Source organism: Acomys russatus, chromosome 16 (assembly GCF_903995435.1).
Source record: "Acomys russatus chromosome 16, mAcoRus1.1, whole genome shotgun sequence".
NCBI lineage: Eukaryota > Metazoa > Chordata > Mammalia > Rodentia > Muridae > Acomys > Acomys russatus.
In genome coordinates, this window is record NC_067152.1 from 40,746,524 (window position 1) to 40,763,677 (window position 17,154).

Consider the following 17,154-nt stretch of genomic DNA (forward strand, 5'->3'; position numbering starts at 1 on the left):
TTCCTTGATAGCTCTGGTATTCCAAGTCATGCCTGACTTTTCAAGCAGGTGATGTGGCTTGCAAGGTGAGCCCTTTACCAGCAGAGCCATCTCTCCAGAGCCATTTCTCCATGCTGGATGTGTTTATGTAGCAACCCCTTGACAAGAAACTAACTCCATCTCAGCAGGTCTGTGTCTGGGTGTCAATGCTGTGTCCCAGTCTCTAGAGAAGCAACTGGCACTCCCAGGACCCTCCCAGGTCAGTGAGATTAGGAGTTGCAGGAGGGGTTCACAGGAGGGAGATACAAATGCTATCCCCACTCTCTCAGCATTACCTCCCTTCCACAATCAAAAGGCCTGGCGGGGGGGGGGGGGTGGGTATTGGTTCCTCACCGAGGCTGTAGGCTGGAGCCAGGAATTGTGTCCTCTGTGATCATGCTGGACTGAGTGTGCACTGGGGAGGTTGTGGGAGACCCCAGGGTATTGGTACTGTTCCCAGGGATAGAGCCTGTGAAAGCATGGAAACACAAGACAGTTCCAGTGACCTCCAGTCCATCTCCTACCCACTGAAACCTCTGTTACTCTGCTTCACACAGGTCCCTGGGGCATGCTGGACAGCTGTCCGATGGCCTCTAAGCCCTCCACACCAGGGCCTAGTCAGAGCTTCCTTTTCCAGCCCCATCTCATGGTACGCAGTGGCTGGGTGGCACTTTCAAACATGAGGCCAGTCTTCTAATAGAGGAGAGTCCGTCAGTGACAAGACACTTGGTGCCAGGTACCATCCAGCCCCAGTCACCTTTTGCCTCGTTGTCTTCCATCCTTCTGGAGACAAATACAGAGTGGTGGACTTGGTGTCTGTGTGAGTGTATGAGCCTGAACTTGTGATCCTCCTGCTTGTGCCTCCTGAGTGCTAAGATCACCACCCTGACCAGCTGCCGGTGGTTTTCATTTTTTGAGCTGAGTTCACACCAAAGGAAGGATTTGGGTGGGAGATCCTCCTAAGTCAGCTGATCATTTGCAAGCACGACACAGCTGCCACCCCAACCTACCTGAGTCAAAACCACACACCAGGTCTTCTCTCCTCCAGCCTCAGCCACGTGCTGTCAGAGGCAGCTAACCGCAAAGCTGGCTTGTCACTAGTGAAAGCTCCCTCTGAACACAGCACTGTCTGTCCCTACTGACCCTCTGCTCAGCCCCCAATACACCCACGAACTCTGGTTTTCATGGACCACCGCACAGGATGCAGAGCTCTGTCCTGGCCACACCCTGCTCTTTCTGTCTCCTGTCCCCTGATGGACTAGCAAGATGCAGCTACTCCAGGATGCCTCCCTGACTGTCACGTTGTCCCTGTCTGTCCCTCACCACACACAATGTACTCACAGACTCTTAACTGATTCCTGCTTGAGAACTCCTGCCACTTGCAGCTGTCCTGGTCTATAGTGTTCATTAGGGGGACTTACCTGGGACCACAGACACCACAACCCTGAAGTAGTCATCTATTGGCAAGAGATCACTGATGACAAGCCGCATATCCACCGCACACAGGTAGGTGCCTGCATCCTCCAGGGTGAGGTTCTCCAAGGTCACTGTGAAGGTGAGGTTCTCTGGATGGTCCCTGATGGACATCCGGCCATTCTTAGCTTTTTTTGAGCTTCTGGTCGTGACACTCAGGCTACATATTCGTGGCACTGGTGACTCTCTGCACCAGTATTTGTCATTAGTCTTGAATTTCTCCTCATACTGACACTTCACACTCAGGGATTCCCCCACAGTGCCTGTCACGCTGCTGGGGCCATGCAGAGGGACACAGCCTAGAAAACACAAAACTCAGTTCTGTACCCTCACATCTGGATGGCGTGTAGGTCCTCCAAAAGTTCCTCCCTCCATCCCTCCATCCCATCAGCCAATCACCCTTCAGCACTCTTCCCTCCTGCCCTGCCCCTTCCCTCATCTGTATTCTTTCCAGTCCCTCCCACCCACCAGGGCCTCAAGTTTTCAAAGAGGCCAGCTCTGGGTATCTCAGGACCTCAGAGAATAGCCACACCCCCATGTGTCACCACCACAGGAGTTTGAGCCAGAGCAGAAGAGGGTGGCCAGCTGTATGCCCAGCTCCCTCAATGCCCTCATGACCCTGTGACCAGGAAGGAGTTGAGGGAAGGCCAGGGACGTGGGAGGGTTTGCTCTTTCAACCTAGATTTAGCTCGCTGATTTTGCCGTCCCGTTTTTTAAGGTTTATTTATTATATCTGTGGGTTTGTATATACCTGTGTGAGCTAATGTGCACCACACACATGCATGCAGGAGCCCCTGGAAGCCAGAAGAGGGCATGAGAAGCCTGAAACCAGAGTTATAGGTGGTTGTGATCCACTATGTGGCTTCTGGAAACCAAACCCAGGTCCTCTGAAAGAGCAGTAAGTGCCCTCAACACTGAGCCATCCTCACAGATTTTACTTTTATCTGTAATTGTGTGTGTGTTTGTGAGTAACTATATGCACAGGAGCACGTTGCCTTCAGGGACTAGAAGGAGGCATCAAGTCCCCGCACACCCAGCTCTGGCGTTACATATACACACCAAACCCAATGGTCACGTGGGTGCTGGGTTTCCAAACTGAGGTGCTCACTTTCTCTGCTCAGCCTTCTTCTGAGTTCTGACTTAAGTAAACAACAGTTCCCAGCCCCCCAGTGCCCTCCTGGCCTGCACGGATGCTTCCCTCTGCCCTTAGCATGGCATGTTCAAATCCCCTTAAATCCCAAAGGAAAATAAAGAAGAAAACCCAAACAGAGGAAAAGTAGCCAAGATAATCTTCAAACCCCTGTAAATAGGTGTATAAACCCAGATAAAGTCAGTGATGCTTTAAAAACAAAGCAAAACAAAATGGCCAATGTAGGCCAAGAACAGGTATTTTTACAAAAAATTTTTGAGACAGGTTTTTCTATGTAACCCAGGATGGCCTGAAACTCACTATGTAGAGCAGGCTGGCTTTAACCTCACAGAGGTCTGCCTGCCTCTACATCCAGAGTGCTGGGATTAGAGATTTTTTTTTTTCAATTTGGGGGTATAGCCATTGGTAAGTTGCCCTTGCCCAGGTGGATGATGTCACACCCATGTGCACAGAGGCAAGGCTAATGGATTCAATGGTTATTTTAAAAATACAAATAGTACACTGGGCCTTGTGGCATACTCAGAAGGCAGAGGCAGGCAGATCTCTATGAGTTCAGGGCCAGCCTGTTCTACAAAGAGAGTTCCAGGAAAGCCAGGGCTATAACACTGAGAAACCCTGTCTCAAAAATAAGTTAAATACAAATAGTACAAAGCTGGAGGGAGGGATGGCGGTTAGATACGGTCAAACTACATTGTTCACATACATGAACATTTCAAAGAATAAAAAAATAAGAAATCAGTTTGTGGGGTGTGGTGGAACACACCTCTAATCCCAGCATTCTGGAAGCAGAGAAAAACAGTCTATGAGTTCATGGCCAGTCTAGTCCACATAAGTGAGATCCAGAGCTACTCAATGAACCCTGCACAGCCCCTCAAATCTTTAAAGAAAAAAAAAAAAGATTAGCTGTTCAAGGTGGCGCACACCTTTAATCCTAACTTGGGAAGCAGAGGCAGGCAGATCTCTGAGCTTGAGGCCAGCCTAGTCTACAGAGCAAGTTTCAGGACAGTTAGGGCTGCACATAAAGACCCTGTCTTGAAAAACCAAAAAGAAGGGGCTGGAGAGATGGCTCAGAGGTTAAGAGCACTGACTGCTCCTTCAGGGGTCCTGAGTTCAATTCCCAGCAACTACCTGGTGGCTCACAACCATCTATACTGGGATCTCATGCCCTCTTCTGGCCTTCAGGTGTACATGCAGACAGAGCATTGTATACATAATAATAAATACATAAATCTTTTAAAAAGAAAGAGGGTTGGAGAGATGGCTCAGAGGTTAAGAGTACTGACTGCTCTTCCAAAAGTCCTGAGTTCAATTCCCAGCAACCATACGGTGGCTCACATCCATTTATAATGAGATCTGGTGCCCTCTTCTGGTGTGCAGGCATACATTCAGAAAGAACATCGTGTACATAATAAATAAATCTTAAAGGAAAGAAAGAAAGAGGAGAAAGACAGAAAGACAGGCAGACAGACAGGCTAAATCTCTTCAGGTCCCTCACCACCAACATGTGCTTCTCAGGGTTACAGTATGTCCACTGTCCACTCACTGGTACCACCCGCGCTGCCCTCTTTTGTCCTATTCTAACCCACCCTAAATTCCTCTTGGGACCCCTCCCTGGACAGCCACCAGCCCTCACTGCGTGACTTGTCCCTTGTCCTGACAGCTGGACAAAGTGCCAGATCCCAGTCCATTCCCCCTAAGCAATGTGGACCTTCGGTGAGCTGTCTCACATGGTGGAGGCAGCTGCCACACTCTGTGTGCACAGAGGAATCCCGGTCACAGAGCCTCACATGGCATCTCCTTGAGAGCTCCAGCCCTCCTGGCCAGACAGCCTCCTCACCTGGAAGACAGAAGAGCAGCACCAGCAACAGAGTGGGCAGCCAAGCAGCCGAGGCCAGTTGGCTCATTTCTCCCACACATGGGTCACCCGCAGCCAGGTCCAGCCTCTCATAGGGAAAAATCCGTCTCTGAGACACCCACTTCTGCTTTTCTTAGTGTGTAGCTGTTTTGCTTCCGACTTTTCTTAGTTCTGTTCTTGGAGGTACTGAGAAAGTGAAAGAATGTGAAGGAGCCAAGGGCAGCTGAGGAAGCCCGGGTGAGGCCCAGATCTCATGACCGCCAGGGTGAGACCTGTAGCTCTCAGGCCTGCTGGTCCTTGCTCGCTTTTGGCTCAGGGTGCAGGGCTAGGTTTCTTTCTGATTGGTGCCCAGGCACTCCTCGTTTCCTTGTGGGGAGGACAGCAGCCTTGTGAGGAGGAAGCTTTCAAGCCTGCTGCCCCTGCTGGGGTGGTGCCCACTGTGAGGCCTTCCATAGAGCTCTGCCCCCATGAACCCCAGCTCTAGACCCCCCAAAATTGCTGAAGGGTGCCTGGTTTTGGAAATGTGTCCTCCGTTTGACTAAGGCTCTCCAGGCTGTGACCTTCTTTCTTGTGTAGCTCCATTGAACAAGAACGGGGACCCAGACACCTGCAGGTGCCCTCCATCCCTTGTCCACTGAGACCCACACATGTACACACACAACTCCTGTGAACCCCTCCAGTTCATACGGAATGGCAGGAAAGCTCAGGAAATTCAGACCTTAGGAGCCGGGCGTGGTGGCAATGCCTTTAATCCCAGCACTCGGGAGGCAGAAGCTGGTGTATTGCTGTGAGTTGGAGGCCAGCCTGGTCTACAAAGTGACTCCAGCCAAGGCTACACAGAGAAACCCAGCCAAAAATAAAAATTTTAAAAAAAAAGGAAAGAAAGAAAGAAAGAAAGAAAGAAAGAAAAGAAATCTTGACCTTAGTGTAAGACAGGCCACCTAATAGCTAATTATTATGTTATATTAACTAGCTAGTGTGTGTGTGTTTGTGTGTGTGTGTGTAGTTATTAAACCCACAGGCATCCCTGTGCCAATGATGAGGTCCCTAGAGTGCCCTCCTTCCAGATCCTTCTGAATGTCTCATACTTTCCTCCTTCCCGCCACAAATGCCCCCTCGAAGACACTTGCTAGTTACGCTGCTAGAAGAGTGGAAGACAAGCCTGGCAGCTCTTGAAGGAATTTCTTGGATGGTCAAGTACAGTGGCACACCACTCTTATCCAACTGCTCTGGAGGCTGAGACAGGAGTGTCACTTGAACCCAGATGTGTAGAGAGACTCTGTCTCAACAACAAAACACACCGCCCTATGACAATGCTAATGACATCATAGGTCAACTAAAGAGCAGCACCAAACTTTATGCTCTGGATCCCTGTCCTGGTCGGTGTTCTGTGGCTGTGAAGAGACACCACGACCACAGCAACTCTTACAAAGAAAGGCATTTAATTGGGGGGTTGGCTTCCAGTTTCAGGTTTGGTCCATTATTATGATGGTGGTGAGCATGGCAGCTGGTGCTGGAGAAGGAGCTGAAAGCTCTACAGCTCTACATCCAGATTGGCAGGCAGCAGGAAGAGAGAGACACTGGGACTGGCTTGGACTTTTGAAGCCCCAAAGTCCACCCACCCCCAGTGGCCTCCAACAAAGCCACGCCTCTTAATCCTTTCAAATAGTGCCACTCCCTGGTGACCAAGTAGTCATATCTATGAAGCTATGGGACTGTTCTCGTTCAAACAATTTAAACAAACAAACATATGAAGCTGGACTTGGTGGCATGTCACCCCTTTCCAGTGGAGTCTGTGTGACAATTACCACACAGGCCTGAGATCTAAGACCCCTGGAAAGGAGAGAGTCTCTTGGGTTGGGGGTCAGTATTCCTGTCAACAGAAACTACAGTTTTAAAACTCTCTTTGTTGGGAGCTATTTTTTAATCTTTTCTAATTTTAACTACATTTTACTCCCAAGGTGGGACTCCTCAAGCGTAGCAATGGTTGCCATGAGACCCTGGCCCAGGACTGCAGCCAGGGACTGTCCGTGGCCAAAGTAGTTCTGCTTTACTTTTACTTATTAAAAGAGACATGACTAAAAACTAATCATTAGTTAGTAAGTTATACTATGGCCTACAAAGAAATGGAGTATTTTAAAAGATTTGAGGTAATAGGAACAAACGTCCTGACACACAGGTGTTGGACACAAGTTTTGTTAGGGAGAAAGTTTCGTTAGGGAGAGGACGTTGGCCCTGGACAAAGAAAGCACATACATATTGACACTAAGCCAACAACTTAAAAGTGATGATGTCTTTTCGCTATGTACTCTGCACCTTGTATTGTTTCAATTCAAAGTTGTAATTCGTGGTGGTGGCCTTTAATCCCAACACTTGGGAGGCAGAGGCAGGTGGATCGCTGTGAGTTCGAGGCTAAACAAAACAAACCAGACTAGAACAAAATAACATCTGCCAATTCAATGGTAGGGGATCTGGTGCCTCTTCTGGCCTCCGAAAGCACTGCACACACGGTACACATACAATCAGGCACACGTACACACACACACACACACACACACACACACACACACACACACACACGTACACATGCTTTATTATTTGACTTTTTTGAGGGAGGGTCCCATTGTGTAGCTCTGGCTATCCTGGAACCCACTATGTAGACCAGGCTGGCCTCACAGAAATCTTCCAGCCTCTGCCTCCCAAGTGCTGGGATTAAAGGCATGTGCCACTGCCACGGACCACTAGCTCAGTTGAGGATATGTCCTCGGCCCTTGTTTATTTGATAAAGTATCTCACACTGCAACCCAGGCTGGGCTGCGATGCCAACCTTGAACTCGCAGAAACCATCCATCCCTTGAGTGCTGGGAGCATAGATGTGAGCCACTATTCCTGAAGGCTCTGGCTTCCTGTGTCTCCTGGCCCCACGTCTAGATATGGACCTGTTGCCATTATCTTGGGAGGTGTTGGGTGGCAGAACGGAAGAATGACCTCAGATCTCCCCCTTTCTGGTGCCTCAGTTACCCAACGCTGACCGTACATTTCCTTCTCATGTTAGGGAGCCACAGAGACACCTGCACGCCCCTGATCTACATCAATATCTGCAGGCTGTGGTGACACGTGTTGAGGGGGCATTTGCACTTGCTGTTCCCTGGCTTGGGACTGTTCTCTGGTTATCTGCACTTATCCCACTCACTTCCGGTAGACATCCTCTCATTGTATCATTTTCTCCATTTCTCGCCTTTCACTTACACATCCTCAGGATGGCCCTCTGCATTTTGTCTGTGTCCATTGTTTCTTTGTGCTCTACAGAAATATCAGACCAACCAGAGCAACGGAACAGCTCGTGTATCCACAGCAGGACTCCAATGCCATGGTCACTGCTTGGTACCTGTCTAAGTTACTGTTCTATTGCTGTGAGGAGACACCATGAGCACAAGAACACATATTAGAGGAAGCGTTTACTCAGAGGCTTGCTTATGGTTTCAGAGAGGCATAGTTCTATTGTTATCACAGTGGGGAGCAGGGTGGTAAGCACGGCAGGCAGCATCCTGGAGAGGTAGATGAGGAGTATATCCTGATTTCCAGGGAGAGAGAGAGAGAGACAGACAGACAGACAGACAGACAGACAGACAGACAGACAGACAGACAAGACAGAGAGACAGGAGAGAGATAGAAGAGGAGAGAGCAGAGAGAAAGAGAGACAGGGGAGAAGGAGAGAGCACTCTCACTGCGTCCTAATAGCATTAAGTGGGTGGGAGTTTCAGAAATAGGACTCCTACACCCACATACATCAGCTAGACAGTGGGACTCTCGGAGGCTTTGGTGCTGGCAAGTTCATCATGACCCCTGGCAGCAGAAGAAGACGGATACTAGGCTAAAGGCTCCCTTGCACAGGCAGGTGAGATCTAGCTCTAGGAAGCCCAAGGCTGAATGAAAGGACCAAATGGATTGTTCTGAACTTGCAATTCATTTCAAACTTGAAACAGGTCAAAATGTCATGAGCCTGGGAAGAGTGTGTCAGGGCCCTGAGAGGAAAGAACATTGGTCAGAAATAACCCCAACGTCTCCATGTTTCTCCAGAGGAAGTAACTGCAGCACTAGTGTACTTCTGCCAGAGGAAGGGAGTAGTCAGACTTTGGGGGGAGTACCCAGTACGGTTCTCAACCAAGAGGTGCAACAGCACTTCATCCCCTGAGCTGAGCAGTGGCTAATGGAGATCAGTGAATGTGGGCTTCAGACTCAGGTCTGTCCTATAGATGACCTCTGACCTCTGGTATTTCCTCAGCCCAGCACTTGACTCATAACACAGCACGTGACTCATAGCTGAACTCAGCAAACAGATCAGTCCTTACACTCTGGCCCACACTTGAGGAAGGAGATAATGGGGAGGTACGTTCAAGGTGGAGTCACAGATTAAGGTGCCCAGCAAACAATGCCACACTCGTTTGGAGCTGAAGACTTGAGTGAGGACAAGGGATCAGAAGTATTGGTGATGGTGCATGGATGAGCTGGCAGGTGTGCATGGCTGAGCTGGCAGGTATGCATGGCTGAGCTGGCAGGTATGCATGGCTGAGCTAGCAGGTGTGCATGGCTGAGCTGGCAGGTGTGCATGGCTGAGCTGGCAGGTGTGCATGGCTGAGCTGGCAGGTGTGCATGGCTGAGCTGGCAGGTGTGCATGGCTGAGTTGGCAGGTGTGCATGGCTGAGCTCACAGGTGTGCATGGCTGAGCTAGCAGGTGTGCATGGCTGAGCTAGCAGGTGTGCATGGCTGAGCTGGCAGGTGTGCATGGCTGAGCTAGCAGGTGTGCATGGCTGAGCTGGCAGGTGTGCATGGCTGAGCTAGCAGGTGTGCATGGCTGAGCTAGCAGGTGTGCATGGCTGAGCTGGCAGGTGTGCATGCTGAGCTGGCAGGTATGCATGGCTGAGCTGGCAGGTGTGCATGGCTGAGCTAGCAGGTGTGCATGGCTGAGCTAGCAGGTGTGCATTGGCTGAGCTAGCAAGTGTGCATGGCTTGAGCTTGCAGGTGTGCATGGGCTGAGCTAGCAGGTGTGCATGGCTGAGCTGGGCAGGTGGCGCATGGCTGAGCTAGCAGGGTGTGCATGGCTGAGCTGGCAGGTATGCATGGCTTGAGTCCTAGCAGGTGGTGCATGGCTGAGCTAGCAGGTGTGCATGGCTGAGCTGGCAGGTGTGCATGGCTGAGCTGGCAGGTGCGCATGGCTGAGCTGGCAGGTATGCATGGCTGAGCTGGCAGGTGTGCATGGCTGAGCTACAGTTGTGCATGGCTTGAGCTAGCAGGGTGGTGCATGGCTGATCTAGCAAGGTGTGCATGGTCTTGAGCTGTCAGGGTGTGCTGGCTGAGCTAGCAGGTGGGCTGCATGGCTGAGCTGGCAGGTATTGCAGATGGCTTGAGCTAAAGCAGTATGGTCTGCATGGCTGAGCTGGCAGTGCGCATGCATGAGCTGGCAGGTATGCATGGCTGAGCTAGCAGGTGTGATGCTGCTGAGCTTGGCAGGTGTGCATGGATGAGCTGGCAGGTGTGCATGGCTGAGCTGGCAGGTGTGCATGGCTGAGCTGGCAGGTGTGCATGGCTGAGCTGGCAGGTGTGCATGGCTGAGCTAACAGGTGTGCATGGCTGAGCTAGCAGGTGTGCATGGCTGAGCTAGCAGGTGTGCATGGCTGAGCTAACAGGTGTGCATGGCTGAGCTAGCAGGTGTGCATGGCTGAGCTGGCAGGTGTGCATGGCTGAGCTAGCAGGTGTGCATGGCTGAGCTGGCAGGTATGCATGGCTGAGCTAGCAGGTGTGCATGGCTGAGCTAGCAGGTGTGCATGGCTGAGCTGGCAGGTGTGCATGGCTGAGCTGGCAGGTGCGCATGGCTGAGCTGGCAGGTATGCATGGCTGAGCTGGCAGGTGTGCATGGCTGAGCTAACAGGTGTGCATGGCTGAGCTAGCAGGTGTGCATGGCTGAGCTAGCAGGTGTGCATGGCTGAGCTGGCAGGTGTGCATGGCTGAGCTAGCAGGTGTGCATGGCTGAGCTGGCAGGTATGCATGGCTGAGCTAGCAGGTGCGCATGGCTGAGCTGGCAGGTGCGCATGGCTGAGCTGGCAGGTATGCATGGCTGAGCTGGCAGGTATGCATGGCTGAGCTGGCAGGTGTGCATGGCTGAGCTAACAGGTGTGCATGGCTGAGCTAGCAGGTGTGCATGGCTGAGCTAGCAGGTGTGCATGGCTGAGCTGGCAGGTGTGCATGGCTGAGCTGGCAGGTGCGCATGGCTGAGCTGGCAGGTATGCATGGCTGAGCTGGCAGGTGTGCATGGCTGAGCTAACAGGTGTGCATGGCTGAGCTAGCAGGTGTGCATGGCTGAGCTAGCAGGTGTGCATGGCTGAGCTGGCAGGTGTGCATGGCTGAGCTAGCAGGTGTGCATGGCTGAGCTGGCAGGTATGCATGGCTGAGCTAGCAGGTGCGCATGGCTGAGCTGGCAGGTGCGCATGGCTGAGCTGGCAGGTATGCATGGCTGAGCTAGCAGGTGTGCATGGCTGGGCTAGCAGGTGTGCATGGCTGAGCTGGCAGGTGTGCATGGCTGAGCTGGCAGGTGTGCATGGCTGAGCTGGCAGGTGTGCATGGCTGAGCTGGCAGGTGTGCATGGCTGAGCTCACAGGTGTGCATGGCTGAGCTAGCAGGTGTGCATGGCTGAGCTAGCAGGTGTGCATGGCTGAGCTGGCAGGTGTGCATGGCTGAGCTAGCAGGTGTGCATGGCTGAGCTGGCAGGTATGCATGGCTGAGCTAGCAGGTGTGCATGGCTGAGCTAGCAGGTGTGCATGGCTGAGCTGGCAGGTGTGCATGGCTGAGCTGGCAGGTGCGCATGGCTGAGCTGGCAGGTGTGCATGGCTGAGCTGGCAGGTGCGCATGGCTGAGCTGGCAGGTATGCATGGCTGAGCTGGCAGGTGTGCATGGCTGAGCTAACAGGTGTGCATGGCTGAGCTAGCAGGTGTGCATGGCTGAGCTAGCAGGTGTGCATGGCTGAGCTGGCAGGTATGCATGGCTGAGCTGGCAGGTGTGCATGGCTGAGCTGGCAGGTGCGCATGGCTGAGCTGGCAGGTATGCATGGCTGAGCTAGCAGGTGTGCATGGCTGAGCTGGTAGGTGCGCATGGCTGAGCTGGCAGGTATGCTTTGTGCTTATATCTGGTCACTCTGCTGGTAGCTGCACTGGCTAGATAAGCTTTGGATCTTTCATTTCTTTAGACTTCCTAACATTTTTCTAAATAAATAGCCTTGATTTTATTTGTCACAGGTATTTGATTTTGGGGATTTTTTTTTATTAAATTAACTAAAAATTTGATACAGTCTCTCTGTATCCCAGGCTGTTCCCAAACCTTTGATCTTCCTGTCTCAGCCTCCCAAATGCTAGGTTTATAGGTATGTGCCACTACGTATGGTTATTATTTTTATTTTTTATCTCTGTCAGACAGGATCTTAGCATGTAACTCAGCTAGATTTAAACACTTTATGTAGGTCAAGCTGGCCTTGAACGTGTGGCCATCCTCCTGTCTCCACTTCCTGAATTAGGAAGGTTAGATACATGCACTACCATGTTTGCCTGGTTTGTTTGCTTTACAATAATTACTTTCTGGGTCAGGGAAGACAGATCAGGTAAAGTCCTTGCAGTTATGAAGAACTGAGTTCAATCCCCAGAGAATATAGTTTTAAAAAAAAATCAAGGCATGGTGGCACATGCTTTTACTCCCCGTGCTGAGGGCACAGAGACAGGTACATTCTTGGGGCCCACAGGACAGCCAACCTAGCCAAGTCAACCATGAGAGACCCTCAGTGGACGGTGCCTGAGGAACCACACCCAGGCTTTCCATACTCAAGTGCTCCTGTGCCCCCACCCGTGTGCATGTATATATTACTGAACTCCCATATACACACACACTTATTCATGCTCTCACACACACACACACTCACTCTCACACACACACACTCACTCTCACACACTCATACACACAGACACAAATTAACTCACATTCTCATTCTCTCATTCTCACACATACTCACCCATACACACTCTCATACACACACACTCACTCTCTCACACACATTCACACACATACACACACACACATACACAAACACACACGCAACATTTCTGCTCTCCAGAACCTTTCTTCACCATTACTATAGCATTTACTCAAGTGTATCACCATGAGGTATCTATAAACGTTACTGAGTAGAAAGGACAGATCAGAGATGGAATCTTCTGTATGGACAGCAGAAACAAGTAAGTCAACTTTTAAGAAGAAGTAAGTTAGTAAATTTGCATTAAAAAGCTGGTCTTGACGGGAAGCCTTGAGGATTTGGCAAGACAAAGAAGAAAAATGGCAGGAAGGAAATTTAACCTCTCCCCTTTTCCTCCTCGTTCTCCTCCTCCTCCTCTTCGTCCTCTCCCCCCCCCCCCCCCCACTTTGTCATCTTCCTTGTCTTCTGGAGACAGGGTCTAACTATGTATCCTTGACTGGCCTGACCAGCACTGTGTAGCCCATCTGGTCTCATGCGTGGAGCGATTTCCCTGCCTTTCCCTGTCTAGTTGAGGACCACCACGCTAGGCTCTTCTGCGTTCTTCAGTGTTAAGGATGCAGATGTTAACCCAGACAGAATGTCTGGGGGAAATTAGAAGGCAAAGAATGAAGCCATGGAGGTCAAGACTGGGCTAATAATGCAGAGTGACCTTGGGCTGCTGCCTGTGGCTCAGTTTGGGATATGATGGGACACAGAGTGAAGCTCACAGGCTGTCCCATCTCCTTGCTTAGACTGCTGCTGTCTGGAAGGAGACACCGGAAACCAGAATCTGGAACAGGGTAAAGCAGGTGTCTGTCCTGATGCTCTGGGAAGGAGATCTGAAGAATACGGTAGTTTGATGCAGCCGTTGCCCTCTTCCCAGAGTGAGCAACAGAACAAAGCTGGAAGCCGAGTGTGTGTGTCCACTAACCCGAGATTCTCTTAAAATCAGGGCTCGCGTTTTATGTGTTCTTAGTGCCTCGTTCATGATAGCTGTAACAAGTAAAACTATGCATTTGACAGCACGCTTCAGAGACTGGAAAAATCAGCAACTTATTTTTGTTTTCTTCTTGCTTGCTTGTTTGTTTGTTGAGGCAGGGTTTCTCTGTGTAGCCTTGGCTATCCTAGACTCACTTTGTAGACCAGGCTGACCTCGAACTCACAGCGATCCGCTTGCCTCTGCCTCCCCAAATGCTGGCCCACCAGCAACTTATTTTTGTGTTCAGCAAAAGTTTGGCAAGATACATACTCCACAAAGCTGGAGTTCTAGGCTTCATCTGCCTTCCTGTTCGGCGAACAACTCTCAAGAGCTGCCATCGTCTGCAGATGTACCATGACCGTTACTGCAAGACCCAGAGAGAGGTAGAAAGTTGGGCAAGAGCCCTTCCCAGGGGTGGGCTCAACTCACACTCACACGTACCTGTCTAGCCACAGAAACAAACAGGGCCACAGAAACACATAGTTGCTATGGAGAAAAGAGGAAGCTGAGAGGACAACGGATGGACGGGTCTTCTCGTAACTCTTGCTAAGCTCTCCCCTGCAGTGAGAAGCAGGAAATTTGAAAAGAGGAACCTCCAGACACTAGAGGAGGAAGTTTGCAGACAAATCAAGTGCTGATCACTGCAACTCTAGGGGTCCTGATGCAAGTGGAAGGTGCATCTCTATACCCATGGCACCTCCTTGTGTCTCTCCAGGCTCTTCTGGTGTGATAGGGGCCTCTCCAAGGGGCAGGATGGAGGTAGGTCCCTCCTAGGGAGTGGAGGCAGGTGCTGGAAGCAAGCCCACTCTGGGCTAGGTGACAGGCTGACCAAATAGAGCACAGAGAAGAAGGAATGGAGCACCAGCATCCATCCGTTTCTGCTTTCTCCTTGTGGATGCAAGGTGACCGACCAGTCACCTCACACCCCACCACTGTGCCTTTTCTACCATGGTGGGCTTTAATTCCCTCAAACCCTGAGCAAAATAAACCTGCACCTCCTTAAGCGCCCTTTGTCTTATTATTTGGTCACAGGAATGAGAAAAACAACGAATACAAGGAAAAGAAAGAAAAGCTGGACGGTGGTGGCACACAACCTTGATCCCAGCACTCAGCGGGCAGAAGCAGGAGGTCTCTATGAGTTTGAGGCCAGTCTGATCTACAGAGCGAGTTCCAGGGCAGAACTCTAGTTCTAGGGTTTTCTATAACCTCTTCTGGCCTCTGTGAGCCCCTGGCTCACACGAAGTGCACAAACAGGCAGGCAAAATACCCATATGTGTGTGTGCACATATATAATGTGCACACACATTATATATATAATTTTAATTACAAAAATAAACTCACTCCAGGTTCACCTGGCAGTCTCATAGCTGCAGTCTCAGAGGTCCAGTGATGCTCTGGCCTGAGCCAGCTCCGGGATCTCGGCTTCCTTCCTTTCCCTCTACACTTGGCGCCAAATGTTCACTTAGCATCTTTCTGAGCCGTCACTCATTTTATCTTAAGGCTTGAAACTGGGAGGAAGTTGAAGAATTTAACAAAAGGCAGAGGGACGGTCTAAAAAGAAAGGATTTCGGTGGGTAAACAAAAAGCCTAGCACCCTTAGTTCTACACCTGGAACCCAAGTAATGGTTGAAGGAGAGGACCAACTTTATAAAACTGTTCTCTGACCTTCACACTGGTGCCATGGCATGCGCACACATACATATGCAGATGTGTGTGCACACCATTGCATGAGCATGTGGGCACCCACACACTGCATACACACACACACACACACACACACACACACACACATTTTTTTTTTAAAGGAGAATCAAATAGGACGTGGATTCTTTGCTAAGTATGGGATACTGCTGTTTGTAGATGAAGGAGGCTATGAAATGGGAGACAGGATCCCGTGGCAACCACAAATTCTCCTCTTCAGCCTCTTGGTTAATAAGGCTGTGGCCCTGGAGACCTGAAAGCATAGGGCTTAGGTGGGGGTCAGAGAAAATCTATTCTACATTCCAGTGCGAAGAAACATGCTGGGGGAAATGTTTCCAAGTGTCCAGAATGGTGGTGGGGCTGACTTTTGGGGGGTCCTTACCAAGATTTTATGAGTGCTGAAGTGCTAAGAGAATTTGTGCATAGTATGGTGCCTGTGCTAAGTTGATCATGTCGGCGCTTTAGATGTGCCCTCATAGAATGGGCAATGACATAAAGGAGACCGATCAAATACACATTTAGTGGACAGAACCAAGCCTGTGGTAGGAGAGGCAACGCTAGACTTGGGCTCGCAGACTTCAGTTTCAATTGTCTGTACAGCATGAGGCAAGCTGTTCCTAGATGCCCCTGACGTTGGGGCCAAAGGAGATGGATGAGTGAACTGTCTGGTCTCTTCACGATCTGCTTGGCGCGAGACCAGGGGTGTTCGAGGGAGATGGGAGTGTGTCCACGTCACATTTCTATTTGTTTAGTGTGTGTCATTTAGCCAGGGGGAGGCACAGGTGTGTGCGAGTGGGATGGTCAGAAAGTTACAACTTCCGGAAGTTGGTTCTCGCCTTCCACCTAGTGAGCTCTGGGTGTTGAGGCCAGCTCCGTTTGGCTTGGCCGCAATCACTCTACCTTTTGAGCCATCTCGTGGCATCACTTCCCATTTCTGCTCAGGTTCATCCACCCCAGAAGATCTGATAGAAGATCTACCTTCATATCCTAAGCATCTCCACTGCCGTGGGTCTTCATGGGCCCCAGCCCACAGACAACCCATCACGAGAGGAGGAGGAGGAGAGACAGTGCTCACGGCCCCTCTAAGAATAGCAAGGCCACGTCATGGTGAAAGTTTGCCAAGGCCGTAAGTTGAGCAATACGAAAAAGAGAAGCCGTGCAGGCAAGGACGGGAGCTAAGCCACAAGGGCTGCCTCTGAGGAGAACGCAAGTATCACACACATAAAAGTGCTGTATAAGGAGGGGACCCTAAGAGTGAAAACACTTCCTTCTTTAAAGCTTTGTTTTATTATTTTAAAATTATTTTACAGCTTCGCAGATGCAGAGAATGAATTTTACTCATGCTCACTGATGTTACCCTCCCTCATCTCCTCTCCTGCCCCACTTCTTCCCCCATCCCTCTCTTCCTTCCTTTCTTTCCTTCCATTTACTTATTTATTTATTTATCTTCTGAGACAGGGTTTCTCTATGTACCCCTGGTTATCCTGGAACTCCTTGGGTCTCTCTCTGTAGTCATAGAACTCACTCTCTAGACCAGGCTAGCCTCAAACTCAGAGATCCACCTGCCTCTTCCTCCTGAGCGCTGGGGTTAAAGTTGTGCACCACAATCGCCTGGCCCACTGCTTTCTAATGAGCACCTCTCCTAATTACATGTTGTCCCTACCCGCACCCTACCCCCGCCCCCATGCACACGCGCGCGCGTGTGTGCCTGTGTGTGTCCCACTGAGTTCACTTAGGATTGCTTGACTGAGCGTGGGTGGGGACATGGGCAACTGACTAGCAGCTACACCACTGAGGCAAATGAAAACCCTGCTCTCAACAAAGGCCGACTCACAGGAGCCTAGTACATGTCACCAGGGAGAAGACGCTTACCTGGGGACTCTTCCCACACAAAGTGGGAGTACATCCATGTTAGGTGTGAGTGT

At 50.6% G+C, this 17,154-nt stretch overlaps 1 protein-coding gene across 1 annotated transcript in view; it reads right to left on the reverse strand.

The window, feature by feature from the left end:
* Positions 1 to 14,166: 14,166 nt before the first annotated feature.
* LOC127200818 (CMRF35-like molecule 5) overlaps positions 14,167 to 17,154 on the reverse strand; it is a 6,068-nt gene continuing 3,080 nt past the window's right edge. The window contains 1 exon segment of the mRNA XM_051159285.1: positions 14,167 to 14,298. Within this exon segment, the coding sequence (XP_051015242.1) occupies positions 14,167 to 14,298 (132 nt within the window).